Here is a 24,216-nt window from a genome sequence, read left to right on the forward strand (position 1 = left end):
GTGCCCGCACTGATGCACAGCCTCCCTCATTATCAACATCTTTCATCAGAGAGGGTACATTTGTTACAATTGAGGAACCTACATTGACACATCATAAGCACACAAAGTCTGTAGTCACTCTGGGTGTTTTGCATTTTATGAGTTTGGACAAATGTATAATAACGTGCATATGTCATTATAGTATCATACAGAGTATTTTCATTGTCCTAAAAATCCTCTGTGCTCTACCAACTCATCCCTCCTTTCCCTCCCCACCCCACCCCCTCAGTCCCTGGCACTAATGATTTTTTTTTACTATCTACCCTTGCCCTTTCCATAATGCTATGTAGTTGTAATCACCCAGCATGTAATCTTTCAGGTTAGCTTCTTTCATTTAGCAATATGCATTATGACTTTTCTTAGCTTTTTGTTTGTTTGTTTGTTTTTTGTTTGCTTTAGGTTTAGTTTTCTCTTTTTCTAGATTATTCAGATGGAATTTTAGACTTTGAAACTTTCTTTTCTAATATAAGCATTGAAAGCTATAAATTTCTTTTTAAGCACTGCTTTAGCTGCATCCCAGTTTTTGACCTCTTATATAATCAGTGTCCTATAGTTCAAAATAATTTCCAGTTCCTCTTGTCATTTCTTCTTTGACACAATGAATATTTAGAAGTGTGTTGTTTAGTTTACAAGTTGTGTTTTTTATCTTACTGTTTCTAATTTAATTTTTTAATTGAAGTATAATTAACATAAAACACTATATTAGTTTCTCTAATTTAATTTTATTGTGGTCAGAAACAATAACTCTTAAAGTCATTTTAAATTCACTGCAGTTTTCTTTATGTCCCAGGTATTGTCTGTCTTGTGAATTTGTATTCTGCTATTTGTGGTATAATATTCTCTATATATATCAAGTAAGGCAGGGTTATAATAATGTTATGCAGGATCTTTTGTGTTTTTACTGATTTTTTTTTTTTAAACATTTTTCTTTTTTATGAATTTTATTTTTTATGTTATTTTATTTATTTATTTATTTTTGGCTGTGTTGGGTCTTCGTTTCTGTGCGAGGGCTCCCTCCAGCTGCGGCGAGCGGGGGCCACTCTTCATCGCGGTGTGCGGGCCCCTCACCGTCACGGCCTCCCCTGTTTCAAGGCACAGGCTCCAGACGCGCAGGCTCAGCAGCCGCGGCTCACGGGCCCAGTCGCTCCGCGGCATGTGGGATCCTCCCAGACCAGGGCTTGAACCCGTGTCCCCTGCATTGGCAGGCAGATTCTCAACCACTGCGCCACCAGGGAAACCCCTACTGATTTTTTTTGTCTAGTTATTTTATGAACATTAGAGAGATGTGGTAAAATGTCCAACTATGATTGTAGAATTGTCTCTTTAATTCTGCCAGTTTTTGTTTCATTTATTTTGAAGTTTTGTTTTGGGTGCAAACACATTTATTATTCTGGATGTCTTTATTTTGAAGTTGCCTTCTTATGAAATGCCCCTCTTTATCTTTGTTAATACTTTTTATTTTGAAATCTATTTTCATTAGAATCTAATGAAATGATTATCTAATGATTAGATAATGATTAAGCTAATCTATACTTCTGATGTTTTTTGCTTGGTACATTTTTTTTTTCCATTAACTTACTACCTACCTTTCAGTGTCTTAATATTTAGAGTATTACTTTTGTGGATAATATATAGTTGGGTCTTGCTTTCCTAACTGGACAATCTCTTCATTTTAATTTGAAAGTTTAATCCATTAATGTTTATGTAATCATTGACACAAATGATTTGGGGAATACCATTTCATGTTTGTTTTCTGTTTATGTGTGTTTTCTGTTTATGCTTTTCATTTCTTGCTTTTCTAAAGAGAATATTTGGAGGTATTTTAGAATCTCCTTTTTATTTTACTACTGATTTTAAAAAAAATTTTTAAATTAATTTATTTTTATTTTTGGCTGCGTTGGGTCTTCGTTGCTGCATGCAGGCTTTCTCTAGTTGTGGCGAGTGGGGGATACTCTTCGTTGCGGTGCACGGGCTTCTTGTTGCGGTGGCTTCTCTCGTTGTGGAGCACGGCTAGGCGTGCGGGCTTCAGTAGTTGTGGCTTGCGGGGTCTAGAGCGCAGGCTCAGTAGTTGTGGTGCATGGGCTTAGCTGCTCCATGGCATGTGGGATCTTCCCAGACCAGGGATCGGACCTGTGTCCCCTGCATTGGCCGGCAGATTCTTACCCACTGCACCACCAGGGAAGCCCTACTACTGATTTTTTTAAAGCTCTTTTATTGAGGTATAATTGATACAGAATACTATATATACTCATTGATATACTTAAAGAGTACACTTGGTAATTTTAACATATGTATTTACTTGTGAAACTGTAACTATCAATACATATAAGGATACATATAAGAAAGGTTCCAAATGGTGGGAAAAAGGGATGCAAAAGCTTAGTCACAGATATTCACAGCAGTGTTATTCATAATAGCCATAACATGGAAATAACCCAAATGTCCATTAGCTGATGAATGGTTAAATAAAATGTGGTATATCCACATGGTAGAATATCATTCAGCCTCCAAAAGGAATAAAATTCTGACACATGCTACATGTGTTTATCTTACACATGTAACATTGGTGAACCTCACATACTTTACGCTAGTTGAAACAAAGCCAGACACAAAAGATAACATATTGTACTGTTTCATTTATGTAAAATGCCCAAAATAGTGAAATTCATAAAATGGTATAAAAGTGTGTCAAGTAAATACTAACAGAAAGCGGAGGTATTTCCGGTTCCGGTGTCAGTTTGGGGTGCCGCCGCCGCAGCCGCCAGAGCCGCGATGCCTAAAGGAGGGAGAGAGGGAGGCCACAAAGGCCGGGCTAGGCAGTACATGACCCCTGAGGAGATGGGCGCACAGCTCCAGGCTGAAAAGCAGAAGGCCAGGGAAGAAGAGGAACAAGGAGAAGAAGGTGGAGATGGGGCTGCAGGTGACCCCAAAAAGGAGAAAAAGTCCCTAGACTCAGATGAGAGCGAGGATGAAGAAGATGATTACCAGCAAAAGCGCAAAGGTGTAGAAGGGCTCATCGACATTGAGAACCCCAACCGGGTGGCACAGACAACCAAAAAGGTCACACAGCTGGACCTGGACGGGCCCAAGGAACTTTCAAGGAGAGAAAGAGAAGAAATCGAGAAGCAGAAGGCAAAAGAGCGTTACATGAAAATGCATTTAGCGGAGAAGACGGAGCAAGCCAAGGCCGACCTTGCCCGGCTGGCGATCATCCGGAAACAGCGGGAGGAGGCTGCCAGGAAGAAAGAAGAAGAGAGGAAAGCGAAAGATGATGCAGCTTTGTCGGGATAACGAATGCAGTCGCTCTCCCTGAATAAGTAGCACGGCCTGTGGGAGGAGATAGCAGGGAACTGGGCCGTGCTGCCAGGACCTCTGCCGTGTCTCACCGGCTCTGTGCCCCGGCGCCACTGCAGCAGCCCCTCGCGGCGAGGAGACCCCCACGGCTCCTCTTCATCTTGGCACAGAAATCGTTTGGGGGGATGGTGGGTGGGGGGAGGGGGCAGCTGCTATCTTTGAGACAGAAAGATGCAGGACAGCATTTCATATGTAACCGTTTGAATGTTTTGGCTGTTTTTAGAATTCAGAACCCTTGTTGGGGGGTGCCTGGGAGGTGGGGTAAGAAGAGCTTCCATTTGTCTGGTAGATTGCGGGGCAGGGGGCAGTTGAGCCGCAGTAGCTGCTGACAAGTTTGGGATGGACGGCCCCCTGTCTGTGTTGCCCGGGTGCCCAATCAGGGGGGCTGTCGCCTGGGAGCCAGGGCCCTGGGTCTCTGAGGGTCATGGCTCATCCCTGGCCAGTCCCCTCTGACTGAGGCTTCCCCCCTGACCTTCTCACCCTACTCCCTACCTCCAACTCTGGCCAGGCCCCGGGCCCATTCTTAACCCTGCCCATGGATCATTTCAAGAAACCTGTTTACTGTGTAGCACCCAGGCAAAACATGCTCCACAAGTCCAACTTGTATATTTGGCAAATTAAACTTGACATTATTGTAAAAAAAAAAAAAAAAAAAAAAAAAAAAATCAGAAAGCTACTATTGCTATATTAGACAAAAGAGACTAAGACAGAAAGCATTATTATACATAAAAAGAGGATCAATTTACAATAATAAAATCTTCAATTTATTGAAAGATGTAATAGTTTAAAATTTATAATTCCCTAATTACTACATTTCAAACTGTATAAAACAAAAATTGACAGAACTGCAAAGAGTCAAATTGATAATCATTGTGAGAGATATCATGTACCTCTCAGTAATTAATAGACCAAATGAGCATAAAATAAATTCTCTACAGATTATTTGAACAACTATATTATATGAATCTGATCTTATGGGTATACTTATCTAAGGCAAATATAGAATGAACACTGTTTTCAAACAAACACCGCATTTATAAAAATTGGCCATACATTGTGCCTCAAATCACAACTAATTTCCAAAGTTTAGTAATATACAAAATATAAGAAACAAATGACAGGGCTTCCCTGGTGGCGCAGTGGTTGAGAGTCTGCCTGCCAGTGCAGGGGACGCAGGTTTGAGCCCTGGTCTGGGAAGATCCCACATGCCGCGGAGCAGCTGGGCCCGTGAGCCACAACTGCTGAGCCTGCGCGTCTGGAGCCTGTGCTCCACAACAAGAGAGGCCGTGATAATGAGAGGCCCGCGCACCGCGATGAAGAGTGGCCCCCACTTGCCACAACTAGAGAAAGCCCTCGCACAGAAACGAAGACCCAACACAGCCAAAAAATAAAAAATAAAAATAAATAAATAAATAAATTTATAAAAAAAAAAGAAATGACAAAAAGATAAGCAGAGAATTTTGTTTTTTATCAAGAACTATTGTTCTAACTCTAAGTAATCTATGGTATTAGTAAAATAAAAAATTATAGCTAATTATATATGAACTGTAAACAGATATGCAGAAATCAGGAAATTAGAAAGTCGCTTCTTTGAAAAAAATAAAATTGACAAACCTGTTGCATAATTGGCCATGATAAAAAAAGACACTGATAAAGCAATATTTAGGAATACAAAATATGATGTTATTTTAGATTCTGTAAACATTAAAGGTTAAGAGGATGAAAGCCTAAGCTTAAGAGGTAAAAGTATAAAACTTTTAGGAAAAAACCTATGGGAACATCTTCATGACCTGTATAAATGTTCACAGCTTTTTTGGTAATAGCCAAAAACTGGAAACAGTCTAAATGTCCATCAACATGTGAATCAACAAATTGGGATCCATCCATAAAATGGAATATTGCTTAGCAATGAAAAGGAATAAACTAGTGTTAAACCAACAATGTGGTGAATTTCAAAATAATCATGCTGAGGGAAAGAATCCAGAAAAAAAAGTACTTACTGTGTGATCCCATGTATATAAAATTTTAGGTAATGCAAGCTAATCTATAGTGACAGAACTCAGATCAGTGGTTGCCAGGGGATTGGGTCAAAGAAGAGCAGTGGGGAATGGATTTTGAAGGGCATGAAGAAGAGCATGATGGATATTACTTTTTTTCATTATGGTGATAGTTTCACATACTTCAAAACTTAGCAATTTGTATACTTTAAATATATTCAGTGTATTGTATGTCAGTTATATCTGCAGAAGACTTAAACCTGTTTAGAGTAATATGAGAAAGTTAAATGGAACTTAGTTTTACTTGTGAACATGGATATAAAAATACATTTTTTTAGTCTTTAAGACTGATAAAAGTTAGTATAAGCAGCAATTTTTGCAACTTTTTCTTTCTTCTCTTTTTAAAATTTAAAATTTTGTCTGAAAATTTTGTTACAGCTCTATAGTGTCAACCCTCCTTGCTCTTATGGATGGATTAGACAATAGGGGCGAAATTGTTGTTATTGGTGCTACAAATAGACTTGATTCTATAGATCCTGCTCTCAGGAGACCTGGTCGTTTTGACAGAGAATTTCTTTTCAACCTTCCTGATCAAAAGGTAAGAGTTTTTGATATATTAAGATTTATTTGTGACTTAATTATGAAATATATATATATGTATACATACTTTGAAAGTGGTATTTTATGAGTGGTCATTTTCAAAATTTTGTGCTTGTTGGATATCTTAGTTACTACTTAAAAAATTCTTGTAATTATTGAATAATTTAATCTTTTTTGTTAACAATTATCAGAAAGTTTATGATTTTTAGGAAGTAAGGGTATGATTTTTAGGTTACTGTAGATGCTTACTTACTCTTTTCTTTAGTTCTCCACATTGTATTAATTATCTTGTATGACAGGTTATATGTCTCTTGTTTGCCAAAATAGCTTTGTTCCCATAAAAATAACGTTTTTAGAGTAACGGTGGCTTTATGAATAAGAGCCCAATATGCAAATTCTCATAGAAGTGGCTGTAACATCTTATTTAATTAAAAGCAGCAAACGCTATTCATTATAGTGTAGTTTTTTTTTTTAAATTAATTAATTTATTTTTGGCTGCCTTGGGTCTTCGGTGCTGAGCACGGGCTTTCTCTAGTTGTCACAAGTGGGGGCTACTCTGTGTTGCAGTGCGCGGGCTTCTCATTGCGGTGGCTTCTCTTGTTGCGGAGCACGGGCTCTAGGCACGCGGGCTTCAGTAGGTGTGGCACGCAGGCTCAGTAGCTGTGCCTTGTGGGCTCTAGAGCGCAGGCTCAGTAGTTGCGGCGCATGGGCTTAGTTGCTCCACGGCATGTGGGATCTTCCCGGACCAGGGCTTGAACCCGTGTCCCCTGAACTGGCAGGCGGATTCTTAACCACTGCGCCACCAGGGAAGCCCTATAGTGTAGTTTTAAAAAGAACATAATAAAAAAAAAACATAATTAAAACAGGGCAATGTGTAGTCATTGACTATGTAAAATGTTATTTAATATGTTATACAAAGTTCTTTTTTCTTATTTTTACTTGGCAATTTTTTGGTTAGTCTTTGACCAGTTTAATCATTGACTGTCATCTTCACTGCACATTTATATTTGAGAGGGAGGGACATATTCAGAGAAGATTCTGTATTTGACAATGCTTTGCATGTATTAAACATATCAAGCCTAATTAGAACCTTTATAACACATACCTATATAAATATAACCAAAAGAGAGGAGAGAAGATACTACATATGAATATATATATTTATACACACACACACACACACACACATGAGCACTTGCTGTTATATGGCTTTGATTTTGGATCTCTGTAAAATGCCTCATTTATGTACATAGATGTGAGAAGCTTAGTGATTAGTACAGTACAGTAGACTATAGGGAAATGAAGGCAATGGCTCTGCTGTGTAGAGCAGTCTGTGTAGAGCAGTCTCTACCTCAGTTCGACAGTCTGAACAGCCACTATATCTGTCTCAGTTTTGGATTGACGATCCAACTTACAGGCTTTTTTTGGGCACCAAGTTTATTTAGCTTTGTCAGGATAGGAAACATAGTGTATACAGCATCATTTTTGTTACCCAAGTGAGCTTCTAGGGCTGTACCAGTGCATAGAGGTACGCTTAGTTATAGGAGACAAGACTGAAGTAGTCTACTGCAGCATGGGGAAGCATCAGCTATCTCATTAGGGACATCTTACAACAGTTCAAGCACATCTTTTAGGCTCTACCAATAGATGGGGAGTGTGCTTATTAGCTCTAAGGGGCACAGCCAGTGTTCATTTTGGCACAGGAAAGCCATTACCTTGATTTTCCAATTCTCTTCTATATTGTCCTAGTCATGTAGGCCTCAAAGTCCATATGCCAACCATAGTCCTCACAATTCAGGTATAGTCCACACAAATCAGAGATTTAACAGTAAACGAGGTCTAGAACAGTACTGTCCAGTTGAATTTTCTGTGACGATGGAAATGTTCTGTGGCTTACTATATTGTATAAGTATGGATCTTGAGCATAGTTTTCCATGTTAATTTTAACTTTCTAAGTTTCAAGAAAACGGTGCTTGAGACCTAAACCTAAGATCATTTTTCTTGGCCTGGGTCTGTGGAAAAAGCCTAGACTGGCTGTTCACCTTTTTTTCCTTAGGTAATATTTAAGGTCATGAGACTAGATGATATAATTCCTCTGTCTTAAGAAGCAGTCAGTAAGGTAAGAGGAAAACTAGGAGAGTGGGATTCTGGAAGCCAAGTGAAGAAACTATATCAATGGGGAAGGTATAATTAACTGTGTCAGATGTTGCTAAATTAAATCACATGACAGAAGATTGGCGATCGTATTTAGCGTTATGTAGGTCATTGCTGAAACCTGATGGGAACAATTTCAATTAGTGGTGGGTGCAAAAAACTTGACTCGAATATGGTTAGTTTAAGAGAATGGGAGGGGAGGAATTGGAGACAGTGAATGGAGATAAATTTTTCAAAGTGTTTTGCTGTAATAAGAAGCAAAGGATTGAGGTGAGATGTTGAGCAAATTGGGGACAAGAGAAGGTGTTTTGTTATTTTTAAGATGGGAGAAATATCCAGTAGGGAAGGAAATTTTGGTGGTGAAATTGAGAAAGGAGAATTATCTTCTTGCCTTGATAGGCGAGAAGGGGGATTGGATTTAATATATGAGTGATGAGAATGACTATTTTTAATTAAAAAAAAATTTATTCATTTATTTTTCTGTGCTGGGTCTTAGTTGTGGCATGTGGGATCTAGTTCCCTGACCAGGGATCAAACCTGGGCCCCCTGCCCTGGGAGCGTGGAGTCTTAGACACTGGACCACCAGGGAAGTCCCGAGAATGACTATAGATAGGAATTTGATAGTTCATCTGTTATAATAGGGAGAAGACAGAATATTGCAGGTACACATGCTGACAGGTGGACACAATTGGTATGGGGTATCTTTGGAAGTTTTCTTCTGATTGCTTCAGTTTTCTCAGTGGATTAGGAAGCAAGTTCTGAACGAGAGGCTGAGCATGAAGACAGAGAAGCTATGAACTAGTCTGCTGGAAGATAGCCTCATGAATAGAATAGAGAAGGGTTAAGGGCAGTCATAAGGCTCCATTTGGGTCGTTCATTTAAATTGATACCAGTCAGTGTCTAATATTAGCATGCAGTTTGAGAAGTGGAATATCATGACTCTTGCTGTTTGAGCAAGTGAAAGTAAAAAACAAACACAAAAAAAGTAAAAGTAAGTCTTGGTGCCAGATTTTAATAATTTTGTTAACTCTTTATTACCATAAAATAGCACGTACCTTCTTTATGCAGTAATGCTTAATTTCTTTTGTTTATCATCAGCAGCAGTATGATTATTGTTATAAATGTTATGTGTATATTCATGAATTCTAAAGAATGAGTGACCTGAGTTTGCCTTTGACTCTTAATAATAGAGGAAGCTACTTTCTATTGGGAGAAACCATATGATTTACTCTTCTATATGCCATATAGAGTAAAGCATAATGAAACATTTCTTGATTTAAATAATTTCTTCTATTTCTTGTTTTTATGACAAAGAAAGGAGACTCTTTATATAGAAAAAGAGAAAGACACTTAAATGTCTCAGAGACCTGACAATAACTTGACTTTAGGTAATTAATTTCATTTCCTCTAAATCTTTACTTATTTTGTAAAATGAAGGGATACAGATAGATCTTTTTTGAGATATCTTCCAGCTTAGATTTTTTTTTTTTTTTGCCGTGTTTCTGATTCTCTAAGGGTCTTGAATGAGTGGCGCCCCTTCTGCTAATGAAGTCTATATAGATTCTTAATGTCATCTTCTAGACTATATAAGATCTCAGAATGATATCTTTTGGGGGCCTTGATTTTATATTTTTTTAGTATCTGTTCAGGCAGATATTTCAAGTCGAAAGAAAATATTTGTTACATCATTGATTTATTTTTGGTAGCTGAACGCCTAACTTAGAACTTGGAATTGAAGCAATAGCTATTGATTCTAGATTTTGTCAACTTTTTGAGCAAGGTTTATCTTGACAACTTTCAAGTTCTTTTTGTTTTGGTGCTAGACCCCAAATTCCTCACCAAGGCAATAATATTATCATCTTGGTTATAATTTGCTTTTTCATAGTCTCAAGAAACTCAAGTAGCAGTGTTGAGGAAACAAGTATACTCAATTTTAGAAAGCATTGTTTTTCCCCTGAAAGAAGGCAAATGTGAAAAAAAAATTTTGATGTGACTTTTCAGGTGATTATGGACTCATACTTCAGTGTTTCTTTTTTACTGTGGGAGAAAAAGAAATTTCATTTAATTTGGAACCAAGATGTTAAAATTTTGATTGTGCTATACAGTTAGATTTAAGGTAAAGAATGCTATTTTGAAAGAAAAAAATCAAGGTAAAATTGTTTAGACCTTTGTTTTACAGTGAATTCAATTAATATTTATGGAGATTACCTTGTTATATATTAAGTGTGAAAACATTAACTAACTTACAAGATGATAATGTTTATTATATTTCTTTACTTAATTGAAAACTTCTTCAACTTAAAACTTTAATGACACTTTATGCATATGAGAACCAAAAGGCCTGTGAAATCTAAATATAAGGTTTGTTTAAAAGTTATGATTATTATAACACATTAAAGTTTTTTTGTTTACATGTTTTCAAATGCTTAAAATGACGTGGAGGAAAGTGAAATTTAGTTTTGAGTTCTAGTCCTGTATCAGTCACGTAGTCATATGTGCCGCTAGTCAAGTTCCTTTACCTCTCAGGATGTTAATTATCTTAGTTTGTGAAACAAAGATCTCTGCTACATAGCTCACAGGGTTATTATGGGAATCAGAGTTGATGTGGATGCCAAGCTGTTTATGTTTCTTTTAAAATAAACAGTTGCTTTTCTGGGATATGGTTAGTTGATAAATTTGTTCCATCTAATACATTTTGGGGTTGATGATATTTTATTTATTTGTACTTTTTTCCTTAGGCAAGATTTTATTTATCTGTACTTTTCTTCTTAGGCAAGAAAACACATTTTACAGATCCATACCAGGGACTGGAATCCAAAATTGTCAGATGCTTTTTTAGGTGAATTGGCTGAAAAATGTGTTGGTGAGTGCTACTGTTTGAATCTTTTGATTGTCATTGTTTGTTCTGATCAGCCTCCCTTTCCCCTTATGTTTGGAATGTGAATGAGTATAGTTGTGTTTTTGTGCAATAGATGGCTTTGCCTTTAAATGTAAATATTATTTTAAACATTTCACTTGAAGTTTGAACACTTCTAAATTAGAATTTTAGCTGCCATTAGGTGTTTTGATTATCAAAGCTCAGTGGTCATATGCCTTTCATTGAGTGCTGGATTTCCAGTATTACTACAGTGTCTCCTTTTAGGAATTGTTCCCTTTCAGAAGTTTTACTAAGAAAAATAAGCTTAAACAAGAGGTGAAGGTCCATGTATAGGGCAGGACTGTAGTCTTTTACTTCACAGATTACATCATGGACTCATCCTCATGCCGGTGGTTTAGAAAGAAGTTGAGTGAGAGGAGTCTTCAAAGAAAATACTTAATGACATCTGCTAGTATTTCCCCAAATGTAAAATTCTCCAAGTTAATGTTAAGTTATGCACAAAGTAGATCTCCTACAGAGTGAACGAACACTACTGTCCTAAAAGGATACGGTGAGAGTGTTTTATGTACATACATGATCATACATAGGAGACGGAATTCAGAGGTTTTAGAATTCAGGGTTTTGGCTCTATTAGGTCTGAAATAAAAATGAATGTGGTATTAAGCAACTGAATATACACACAGGTATTTTTCCTTCATTCTTTTTCTGTCTTTTGTCTATTTTCCTCTCATTCTCTCAAAAATATAAATTAAAAAATCTCTCCATGACATTTTTTTAAGCATTATGAAGAAGTCTCCCTAATAAGTCCACTAACAATCAGCAGTCTACTTGGGAAAACTTTAAAGTTACCAAAACCAAAAAGAACAACTTAGTTAAAAAATCATTGTGGTCCACCATCAAATAATTAAAACTTAAATAGAACATTAGTCCATTCAGTTAGCTACATCCGAATTATCCTCTTCATCCACAGGGACCTCCATCTCCGAAGCAGCATACCTCAGCTTTTGAACCACAAAGACCTCGACATCTTCTGGTGAGGAGAAAACGTAAATCTCTCCAGCACTACTCCAGTTTAAGCTTTGCCTGGTATAAGAGAGCATGCGCCAAACCCATTTCATGTAAATTTGGCTTGACCTTTGCAAAGCCTGTGCTGCTTTATGGGAGAGGGTGGTATTTGGTACAAAATCCAGTCTTTGCCCTTTTTGAAATCTGACCCCTTTTATTTCCTGTTACTTTTATGATATTATTGTGTTAGAGTACAGATCAGAATGGGAAATATTTGTAGATTCGTCTGTGAATTTGTCACAGAATGATCCTTAACTGAAATATGCAGAAGTCTTCAAATAATTTTGGAAATTCCCTAAGAGTAATTTTAAAATTACTTTTTTACCCTATCTACCATCTGAAATATTATATACTCTAATTCTTCATCCTAAATATTAGACTCTCAGTTTCCTTTTTCATTTCGAAAGGCCACTCCTTCTCATTTTACCAAGTTATTTATTTTAGCTTTTAGTCAGTTTCTTAAGTTAAAAAAATTTTAAGACATACTTTTTTATAGGACTGAAAAACTTCTCTTGCCTTTTTTGGGGGTGGCGTTGCTGGTTTAGAATCTGCTTATATATACTCTATTTTCTTCCTGGAGAGTGACATAAAAATCCATTATAATTAACTGACTTCTGATTTTGATTGTGACATTTATTTCATTTAAGAAACCAGTTCACATTAAAAAAAAAAGAAAAAAGAAAATGCAGGTCTTCAAACAGGAACGAAATAGCAATAAATTTTTAATTCATTATGAGCTTAGCACTTACGTATCCCAAAGATGTTTTAACATGTATGGGTTCAGTTGAATGAAATTTATGCCTAACAAAAGAGTATGCAGTCTTAATGAACGACTGCAAAGATAGTTGACCTCTTGTTAGAGGTTATGGATTTGGTAACTTTTACCTTGAAATGAATTCCCAAGTACTTGGAGGTTTGCATGCATAATAGGTGTGATTTTTAGTAGTCTTCAAATAATTTGGTATCCAGAACATGTGCACAAATAGTAGGAGCTTAAGCTTAATGAAGAACTTCAATCTAATCATATTTCTCTATTCATTTTCACTAAGAGGGCCAAAACAATGAAAGGGTATCTGTCAATGTGGCATCTTAGCTTGTGGACCTTCATTGTTTGGTATTTTATTTAAAAAGTAACTTCATAAAATTTTATTACCTTTCTCTAGTTTATAACCTCTTTGAGTAGCTTGTATTTTCGTTCTTTCAGACAAATTTCCATCTTAATAGCAGTATTCAGGAATGCGTTTTCTTTGGTATCTAGCTATGTGTGTTCATCAGACTATTAGAGTTGTAATGGTAGAACTAGTATAGTTATGGAATTCTTATGGAAGGGATATTGATATTTAACATCAGCTTTTGACTCTCTAAAGGCTGTATTTCAGTATTTCTGGAATAGTCATATCGTCTATTTTTCTAAAGCAGGACCCTTTTGAGAGTGAAAAAATACGCTGTTAATTATGACAAGGCAAATGGCCTAAACCAGGACATATGGTCACCCTTAATATAACCTATTTAACCATGGTTATGATGTACCTTTAATTCTGTTTTAGAGTCTAGTAAGGAAAGTGTATTATTATTAATTCAGTAGTTCTCAAATTTTTTGTATATCAGAATCACTTGTAAAGTTTTCTCAAAATACATATTTATGATATTAAACCACCACTTAGTGATTCTGATTCACTAAGTTTGTTGGGAATCCACTTTTGACTCATTTTCATTGTTTATTCGGATGACTAGTCAAGGTTGACAACCACAGATATAAACTAGTAATTCTCATTCACAAACAAATGTAAAGAAGGTAATTCCTATCATTTATAGTCTGTTGGTTATGATAATCCATGAGAAAATTTACTTCTTTATTTTTTTCAAGGATTAGTTTATAACTAATGATGAAATTCAAACTTGCAAGTAAAAATTAGGATTTTTTTAAAACCAAAAAAGGGATTATAAGCTACACAGCAGTTCTCAAAGGGCGTTCTATGACTTATATTTGTCATTGTGAGCTGACAGCTTGCCAGCATTTAAAAGATTTTAGCGATGAGATTGGTGATGATATTAACAAATGTGATTTTTTGATATTGTTAATAAAATGTGTCAATATACAAAACATCTATTTAACTCAGTGAAGAAAATTTACTTCTTTAAATGGAATCTATTAGTGTTGATAAGCTTTAAAATTATCTTTAATAAATTAAGAAAAAGTGAACAATACATTGCTATTTATATTATTATGTCAAACATAAATATTATGGGCAACATTTACTACATAAAATACCTTTTAGTGGCTTTTTTCTGTTCTGCATTGTTTTTGAACGTTTTTTCCTTTTTAATTTAGGTTTTTGCACTTTAAAATAGGGTCGTATAGTATGTTCACTAAGTATATATACTTTTAAAGAAGAAAAAGAAATGTGGTTTATATTTTTTTGAAGACAGTAGTTTATTCTTTACTTCCTCTGAAATGGATTATTTAGTTAACTGTTTATAACTGAGCTGGTGTTCTACAGTTATTTTGTTGAACTAATGTAACAGATATGTATGGAACAGGAAAAGATACTTTTTGTCAGGTTCATTCATTGAGAAATAGAAAATAAAATGAGAGACATGGTAAACTTGGTTATTCTGAAGAATTATTTGGGAGATTGATTGCTGTCATGGGGCAGTGTTAATGCTTAATCTGCTTATAGTTTTCTGAATTAAATTCTCATAGGTCATATTAAGTTTTCCCCTACCTCTGAATAAATGTTTATGAATATAGTACTTCATAATTTTCATTGAAATTTTTAGTTACAGTGAGTAAGTTGGTTTAATAATAAAAGAATTTAGATTTCTTAGAAAAAGAAAAGCCTAATAGATATGATTCATCCCCCTCTTTTTTGTAATACATGGTAACCTAATAGTTTTACGTTTCCAAACTATAACCTTGGAGTTACTCTTTTCTTTTTTCATTCATTCTTTCACTCAAGAAATATTTTTTGGATATCTACTGAATGCCAGGCCAGGCATTGTTCTTGGTAGTTGAGATACATTTAGCGAACAAAACAAACAAATACCCCTAGTTCTTACAGAGGTCACATTCTAGTTGGGGAAGGCAGACAGTAAACATAATAGGTAAATGATAAGGTGGTAAGTGCTGGGGAAAAAGGAGAGCAGGGTGAGGAGTTTTCTGTTATGTGTAGGACTTGATTAACGTGATCATTTGCCCTACTGAGGGATATAGGGATAGAATTTATTATAATGTGTGAGTCAGTTTGATTTATATGGTTTTGTTCCTTAATGTTCTTTTTCTGCCAGTTAGTCTGGTACTATTTCTTCTCTGCTCATAGTTTTCCTATCTAATCACCATTTTAATTTCAGTATTTAAGTGTTCTACAAGGTCATTGTGATATATAAAAAGATAAATAAACCTGATACCACTCTTTGAAGAGCTGAGGGACTAATGTTCTGTAACTAGTTCGAGTGGTTCCCCCTGCTGGCATAACTGATAAAGGTGGCCAAATGCAGGTTTAATTGGTGATATAAAAAAACACCATGACTAGTTTGAGGTTTTCTTCCCATTTGTGGTAAAGACCTAACAGTTCATATGTTTTTCTATGTATTTGTCGCTCAAATGAATGAAATGATTTCAGAGCACTGGTGGCTTGATCTGTTGTTTAACTACATGATCAGTTAAATATGGGTAATGGATGATACCTCATATCTCTGTAGCCCTGTGAACTAGATTATCAATCATTTTAAACTAAATATATATATAAAAAGGAAGATAATATAGAAATGTAATGGATTCTCATTCCCTGTAATACCTTTGGAACTATCAGAGATGATCATAACTTTAAAGTATAGTTTTGGGGGTAATAAGATATTAACCTGCTTGTGGGTTGCACTCAGAGTTAGTAGTAGAATAGCTCTGATTTTGAAGTTTCCGCTTATGTATACTACTTTGTACTGCTCCATTATATGTGTTTGGAAATTAGTAATATTAGGAAAATTTATAGAAAACTGTAATGTCATGAGGACTAAACTAATGATTGGAAATATTGATGAAGGATTGATACAAAACTATATTTTTTAAAACCTTTCCTGAAGAAAGATGTACATTATAATCAGTGGTTTTGGCACAAAATATATGACTTGTTTTCTTTTAATATCATTAGTTCATGTGTTTGTTAATTAAAACATTCAAAACATTTTTAGTCTTAATGAGTAAACAGTTTTATTAGGTGACTTTAAATGGTCATTTTTCATTTTGCTAGTGAAATTGCACATGATTGATTTAGTATTTTATTTTAGATGAAGATGTGCATATTTGCAGAATAGAGTTGATACTTGGAAAAATGGACTTACCTTTGTTATCCTTTTCCTTTTGTGCATTAGGCTATTGCGGAGCTGATATCAAGGCCCTGTGCACTGAAGCTGCCCTGATTGCCCTGCGGAGGCGTTACCCCCAGATCTATGCTAGCAGTCATAAACTGCAGCTAGATGTTTCCTCAATAGTGCTCCACGCCCAGGATTTTTACCATGCAATGCAGAATATTGTGCCTGCTTCCCAGCGTGCTGTCATGTCTTCGGGACATGCACTATCCCCCATCATAAGACCGCTGCTGGAAAGAAGCTTCAACAACATCCTAGCAGTCTTGCAAAAAGTGTTTCCTCATGCTGAAATTAGCCAGAGTGACAAGAAAGAAGGTAGTGTAAATTACCTTTTCATATTGTTAAAATGAAACAAGTGCAGGGATAAGTAAATAAATTCTGAGTTTTCTTATAAGGTTATTTATGTGTTCCTCTTTTGTATTTGCCACGAATATAGGAAATGTATCCATTTCCTTGGCCACTGTATATTCTAGGCCTAGCCTGTTGTCTAGCACACAGTAGTTGCCTAATCAGTGTCCGTAAAAAGAATGAATGGATGTTTGTTCTGTTTGTTCACTCTTGGGACATTCTGACTATCTTAATGTGGGAGTGTTACCATCTTTAGAAAAGTTGGCTATGATAGTATTGGCTTACATTTCTTTTATTATTATAAAGCCCTTACATAAATTGTCATTTATTAATCCTCATAACAATCCTGGGAGTAGGTACTCTTACTCTATCAAAAATGAAGATGTTCACTTATATAAAGGGTCACTCAGTAAGTTCTAGGTCTTGCTCAAACCCAGGGAGCCTGACTCCAGAGCCCATGCTCTTAACCATGTTGCTCTAATGTCCTTCTGGATTCAACTCATCATACTGTTGTTATTGGCACAGCACTCTGCAGTGTGCTGCGCTAATGGAGTGTAAATTACTAGTAGGGCAGTAAATTAGAACCTGATTATAGAAGGTCTTGAGTTCTGGCCTCAAGATTGTAGTTTGGATTTGAGATAAAAACAGAAAGCTACTTTTAAAAATGTTACTCATATACAGGAAAACTCTAGGTTCCTGTGCTAATCAAAGTGAAAGCCCGTGAACTTAGAAAAGACAGTAATTTAAAAAAATTATCCTCATTTTCTTTGTTTAACATGTAGTCTGCACTGTATAAAAAATTGTCCAATGAATTATAATGGTAAAACTGTTATGTATAGTAAAAGTCATCGATATTCAATGAATTTTGCTTGTCATATATATATTTTTCAGAAACTTTTTTTTAGGGTAGAGTCTCATGAAATATCACATCGATTACTTGATTTCTTAAATTTGTCACATGAGGAGGAGAACAAATATTATGTATGAGCCAGCTACTCTGCCATGCATTGTACATTTCTTATCTCTGATTTTCAAAACTGAGGATATGTATCTTTTCCCAAGTTTTTTTTAATTTTTAAAAGACTATGTCACCTTTAGAAGGTCATAAAAATCTTACCTTCTCTTCTGAGAGACTGTAACTTCTTTACTTGCATTTGAGAATTTTTTTATGGCATTATTATCTGTGTTTTCTTACCATTTTTTTCCCCATAAGTATAAAGTATGCTTTAGTTTCATTTTTTTTGTTCACATACCAGTGGAGGAAAGAAACCAAATTTTCTTTGATTATTAATAATTGTTTTTTAGTTATTTAGATATATTATTCTGGATTGTTTTGGTCTTTAATATTTTTCTTAGACAAGTATCCTTTCCTTATATATGAAATTATCAATCACATGGTACTCAATTATTTTCTGATTAACTTTTACAATATTAGTTGTATTAAATACTTGGCTTTTAAAAGCCATTGAAATCTGTGTCTGCCAGCACAATTCAGTATCTCATTTTAGAAAGCATGCCTCTTTTTTTTCTTTGTTTTTTTGGGGAAGGGTATGATTTCTGTCAATCTTAATTTCCTCCCATTTCTCCTACACATGTAGCATTGCTTTTTATTGAATGAATTGATGCTTTTGTTAGGTATGTATGAATTACAGCTATTAATACTTTAGGTTGTAGTCCAGATAAATTTTTAAGTATGGCACTTTCAATAGGAATTTTAGTTCCCGTTAGTCCATCGAACAATAACTTAAGACCCAATGTTACTTGAATGAGTACATTTTTTAAGATTGGTTTTTTCCCCACTGAATTCCCGAGTCCCTTCTTAACTAAGACTAGATTTTCCTTGAAATATGTGTGTGTGTGCCATGTGAAAAAATAAAGGTCAGTTTGTTCCTTGTTGCTTTTGTAAGAACTGGGCCATACCTCAATTACTCTATTAATTAAACCATCTTATTTATATTAAATGTACTGGTTTTGGTCAAAATTAACTTAGAAATTTTTAGTAAGTAGGTGAGTATTTTATGAGAGTGCCATTTCTTTTCCACTGTTCTTGTAGTCTCCCAAAATGCATCTCATAACACTTAAGTAGTCCGTAAAGGTGAAAAAATTACATTGGTTCCATTTATAAATTATTCAGAATACTGTAGTTTGTCAGTTTCCCTGGACAATCTGTGTTATTTGATGGATAACTTATTAGTTTTTGCCACTTGATTTTTAAACCAATTTTTCTTAGCTTTGGTAGGGCACTAATATTAAATGACTTTTTAAGCCTCATAATCTTTGTGATTTTTTTTTTTTAAAACAGATATAGAAACTCTGATTTTAGATGATAGTGAAGATGAGAATGCTTTATCAATTTTCGAGACCAATTGTCACTCAGGATCACCAAAGAAACAGTCATCAGCTGCTGCTGTACATAAACCTTACCTTCATTTTACAATGTAAGCAATTTATATCACTGATTTCAATTAAATTGAAATTTCTTTCAATTTAGAGTGATTTTTACTACTTTATAGTTAGAACTACAGTATATTTTTACTTTTGGTTGTAACCTGGAGGACTTTGTTTTTCTGTTGTTTGGACACAATTCTGGAAAACTTTACTGTGTCTGTGTTTTTGTGTGGTAATAAATTAGTTTATTGGTCAACTCAAGATATTTTTTCCTAAAATGATTGTGGGATTTTATTTTTTTTTTAAAGTAGGGTAGAAGGAAGGGTTGCCTTCAGAAAGTAAACCCATGTCCCCAATTTTATTGCTTTTTATTTGAACTAAAGTGGACAGAAATGAAATATTTACCATAATCTAGAATATTTTGATTGTAATAAGTTTCATATGATAATTTAGGACTCTAAGGGTACTAAAGAGGTTTTGAATTAGAAATTGCTCAGTAACTAAACAAATAACTTTCTGATTCTCCAAAACCTCATTAGTTTACACTTTCCTAATTTAGATTTTATGTTTTTTCTATTTACATTTACCTTTGTCTATGCTAAAGCAGCTTTTGCTGTGCACTTCAATGGGTAAACAATTTTAGTGCTAATGTAATTTTAAATTGAGACTAAATAGTTTTCAAATACTAACAGCATCATCACTTGCATTTACATAATTATCATGATAGTTAAAGAACCATAATGCTCCAGTCAAGTAGGTCTAATAGGACTTTTATTAGAACACACTGGATTGTGTATACTTTTAAGTAATTTTTCTTTAGAGATATTTTGAACAAATTTAAGTCTTTAACTTTAATCGAAGTTTTTCCCATGTAGATTTTGGTGAAATGTTAATTTGATTATTTGCATTGATAACCCTTCCTTGTTTTTTAGTTTTTAAAATGAGACTAAATTACTTTAATTTACTCTTTAACAGCAAGCTCTTCTATTAGAAACTTTTTTCTTCACTCCAGAGCCTTTCTTTTATGCCCTCCGGGAAGTTTTCTTAAACTGTTTCAGTAATTTTACAGATCTGTTTATTGATGGCTAAGGGAAAACCAAATAATCATTTTTTTCTGACTTTCACCTGGCTAGCCTGTGTGCCATGTGTGTGCTGTTTGTTTTGACAATTTTAGTTATTTGAATTGAAATACATAGTAGGAGCTAAGAAACTATCAATTTTTCAATTTTACATTAAGAACATTCTGTTACTGATTTAATGTATATCAGTGGTATGGCTTATTTTGGTTGGCTTAGCCTTTCTCAAGGAATTGGTTTAATTTTAACCTCTTTTACATATGCTTTTCTAGTTCATTGCTTTGACTTTGATTTAATAGTGAGACAGCTATATCCTAGAATGAGCTGTTTTTTAAAGATGTTTTGATAAATTACTTTATTTATTTATTCACTCATTCTGCCTTTTTTTTTTTTTACCCTGTGCCAGGCATTGTACTAGGTGCTTGAAGCATGAATAAGATATAACATAGTTCTTACTCTGGAAGAGTTCTTGTTCTTTGGGGTGACAAACATTGTGATATGGCTAAAGTGTTATGAAAGCAGAACTAAGAAGCTTCCACAGGGAAGTCCAGGAATGCTTCACAGAAAAAATGGTGACATTTGCTGTCCTTTTGAGTATGAAGGTATAGGAGTTAGCATTTGTTGCTCATTACAAAGTAGACATGTGGTAGGTATATAAAGCTGGGGCTTCGTATGTAGTAATACATATAGGCCTCTCAACAGTCATTAGCATTTGTGGTATCATCATTTTATAGATGAGGAAACTGAGATACAAAGAAGTTAAGTAAATTGCCCATGATCGTGCTGCTAGTAGGGGGCAGACTTGGTACTGTTTGTTTCTTGGGATCATATTCCTTCTCTTGTACTATGTGGTTTCCAAATTGATTTCTGAGCTTAATATGTAGATAGGGTTTTTTAGGGTAGGTTGGATGATATGATTTTTCACGCTTTCCAAGAAGCATTTACTTTAGACCATAAGCCTTTAATAAGGACTACACGTGTATTTTGTTGTTGTTGATTTGGTTTGGTTTGGCTTTTTTGTTCGAGCAACATGTGTTAGCATGCCAGATTAATACAAAAAAGATTCTAGACAAGTAGAAAGCATGACTTTAATGCTGGTGTCAGTAACACTAGCTCCGGCATTGATGATGGGTTTCTTTTTCTGGGAATAGTTTCCTAAAACAGTGTTGCAACCTTTTCTTTAGATTTAAGATGAAATTGAAGTCAAGCTATTTAAGGCCTATCAATCTGGTAGAGAACCCTTATGATGGAAATAAGTTTTCTTTCTTATTGTATATTACCATAAGGGGATTAGAAACAGAACTTTTTAAGGTTTTCCAAATGAAAATAGCTTTGTTTTTTTCTGATTAGAAAGATGATACACTCTTTAGAAAATTCAAGTAAAAAAGAAGAGCATAAAGAAGAAAGTAAAAATTAAAGCCCAAGCACCTGAAGGTAGTATGTGTTAACATTTTGGTGACCACACTTCCATATTCTCTCTATCCATGTAGACAGACCCATATATTATCTTATATAAATTATATTCTCCTGTAAGGTTGTTAATGTAACTTGCTTTCACCCCCACTATGTTGGGAATGTTATTTCATGTCAGTATATATTTAATGTCATTCTTTTAAAATAGCAGCATAGTATTTTTTTTGGATGTTTCATAATTTATATAACCTTATTGATAAAAATTGAAATTTCCAGTTTTCCTCATTTATAAACAGTGCTGTGATAGACATCTTTCTAAGTATACATCTTTATAACATTTTCTGGTTCAGACCTTAAGATAGATTTTAAAAACTGATTGCTGTGTCGAAGTGTATATACATTTCAAAACCTGATAGAGATTGTTAAATTGCCTTACAGAAAGGTTGTACCAATTTACATTTCATCACTAATGTATGAGAGGGTTATTTTTTCTATTCCCTTGTCATTTCTGAGCACTGTTTGTCTTTTAAAATCTTTGCCAACTAGATAGATGAAAATAATATCTTCTTATTTATTTGAATCGTTTGCACTTTCATATATTCATTCACTCATACAGATATTTTGTCAAAGTGCCCATCATGTGCCAGATGTTGTCCTAGGTAATTGGAATATGTCAGTGAACCAAATATACTAGGATCCCTGCCCTTATTCAGCTTACATTTTAGATGGAGGCAGACTATAAAACAATCAGTGTGATAGATGAAATGTTAGAAGATAAGTACTATGGGAAGAAATGTAGAGAACACTAAGAAGTAAGGGAATCTTTGGGAGTGGGATGAATTGCAGAATATCCTTGGATATACATTTTGGCATATATTTGGCATACTTGCCAAATTTAATTTCAGAAAATTATACTTTTTTCCATTCTCACTATTCATGAGAATACCAATTTTCCCATCATCTATTTGCTAATAACGGTATTCTAATATTTATCAATCTAACAGATAAATGATGTTTCTCAATATTTTCATTTGTTTTCATTATTTTTCATCTTTGTTAGTAACTACCAAATCTTTCTCAAGCCTAGATCACTCTTGAGCTTTAAACTTTGTCCAGTTGCCTATCACCCTTTGTTGTGTCACAGATCTTTCGGTATATGCTAGCTTGTGTCTTTCCTTCTCTTCCCATGAGTACTATGAGCTACCATCCATTCAGTTGTCCCAACTAGAATTGGACATCATTCTCAACTCTTTCCTCTTTCTTCCCTTCTATATCTAGTAAATGACCAAGTCCTATGGATTTTTCTTACTAAGTAAGTCTAATTCCAAGCTCTTCCTTCTACCTCCTCTGACACTGTTCTTTTTTTTTTTTTTTTTTAAAGAAATTCACGTTCTTTTATTTATTTATTTATGACTGTGTTGAGTCTTCGTTTCTGTGCGAGGGCTTTCTCTAGTTGCGGCAAGTGGGGACCACTCTTCATCGCGGTGCGCGGGCCTCTCACCATCGCGGCCTCTCTTGTTGCGGAGCACAGGCTCCAGACGCACAGGCTCAGTAATTGTGGCTCACGGGCCCAGTTGCTCCGTGGCATGTGGGATCTTCCCAGACCAGGGCTCGAACCCGTGTCCCCTGCATTGGCAGGCAGATTCTCAACCACTGCGCCACCAGGGAAGCCCGACACTGTTCTTGTCTATACTATTATTAACATCTCATGCCTGGGTTATTATAGCAGACTCCTAACTGGTCATCTTTCCTATTGTTTCACCTTCTTTCAAAACCCTTTCCTATACTGACATGCTGAGTTAGAGTTGTCATCCAAAGACATGTGTATGCTTACGTCACTTCCCCTGCTTAAGCATCTTAATGCTTCCTCATTGTCTTCAGTGTCCATTCCAACTTTTAACGTGGTTTACAGAACCCTTCATAGCCCTTCACAGTCTGATTCTCCTTCCCCCTTCCCCTCCCTTACCCCAGTATCTTTACCCTTACATTACCCTAAAACCTTAAAAGAAGCTGGCTGTAATGAACTATATCCTCTACCCCAAAGGGCCAAGAGGTTTTTTTAGCCTCTGTTCCTTTGTACATCCTGTTTTTGTTTCTTGAAATTCATCCTTTCTGCCTTCGATCTGTTGGGTTTGTGCTTTCATAACACTTTTTCAGGAAAACCATTTATGAGTCTCTGATAGCACCCTGTACTTAAAAAGTGCTGCTTATTAATCACACTGAATTATAGTAATTTACTTCCTTTTTCCAATAAATGCACTGAGTTATGAGCTCTATGGTAACAGTGGTATTGTTGGATACCACGGGCCAAGGCATTCAACGTAGGAAGCATTCTAAAATTGTTAAATGAATGAACATTTTTTAAGAAGTTATTTATTTCTATTTTCTTTTTGAATTGTCTACATTCTTTGTATAAGAAGGTATTTTTTGTTAAAATGCTGTCATATAAGCTCTTTATGCATTAAGAACCAATCCTGTTAATGGCAAATTATTTGTCTCATTTGAGTGTTTGCCGTTTGGTTCAGATTGTAATTTTTGA

General features: G+C 35.1%; 1 protein-coding gene and 1 pseudogene across 6 annotated transcripts in view; both read left to right on the forward strand.

Moving 5' to 3' along the window:
- Positions 1-24,216, forward strand: part of ATAD2B (ATPase family AAA domain containing 2B) — a 159,482-nt gene that overhangs the window by 64,855 nt on the left and 70,411 nt on the right. For all 5 annotated transcript variants that reach the window (XR_014235273.1, XM_082358416.1, XM_082358417.1 and 2 more), the window contains 4 exons: positions 5,829-5,988; positions 10,917-11,007; positions 16,456-16,767; positions 19,103-19,238. Coding sequence is in view for 4 of the 5 variants with exons in the window: in XM_082358416.1 (XP_082214542.1) it covers positions 5,829-5,988; positions 10,917-11,007; positions 16,456-16,767; positions 19,103-19,238 (699 nt within the window). In the remaining variant the exon portion in view is untranslated. The remainder of the gene's footprint in view (positions 1-5,828; positions 5,989-10,916; positions 11,008-16,455; positions 16,768-19,102; positions 19,239-24,216) is intronic.
- Positions 2,753-4,072, forward strand: LOC309612567 (28 kDa heat- and acid-stable phosphoprotein pseudogene; annotated as a pseudogene). The gene has a single exon. The product of its transcript is annotated as a 28 kDa heat- and acid-stable phosphoprotein pseudogene (transcript).

Source organism: Balaenoptera borealis, assembly GCF_965194805.1.
Source record: "Balaenoptera borealis genome assembly, chromosome: 15".
Classification (NCBI taxonomy): domain Eukaryota; kingdom Metazoa; phylum Chordata; class Mammalia; order Artiodactyla; family Balaenopteridae; genus Balaenoptera; species Balaenoptera borealis.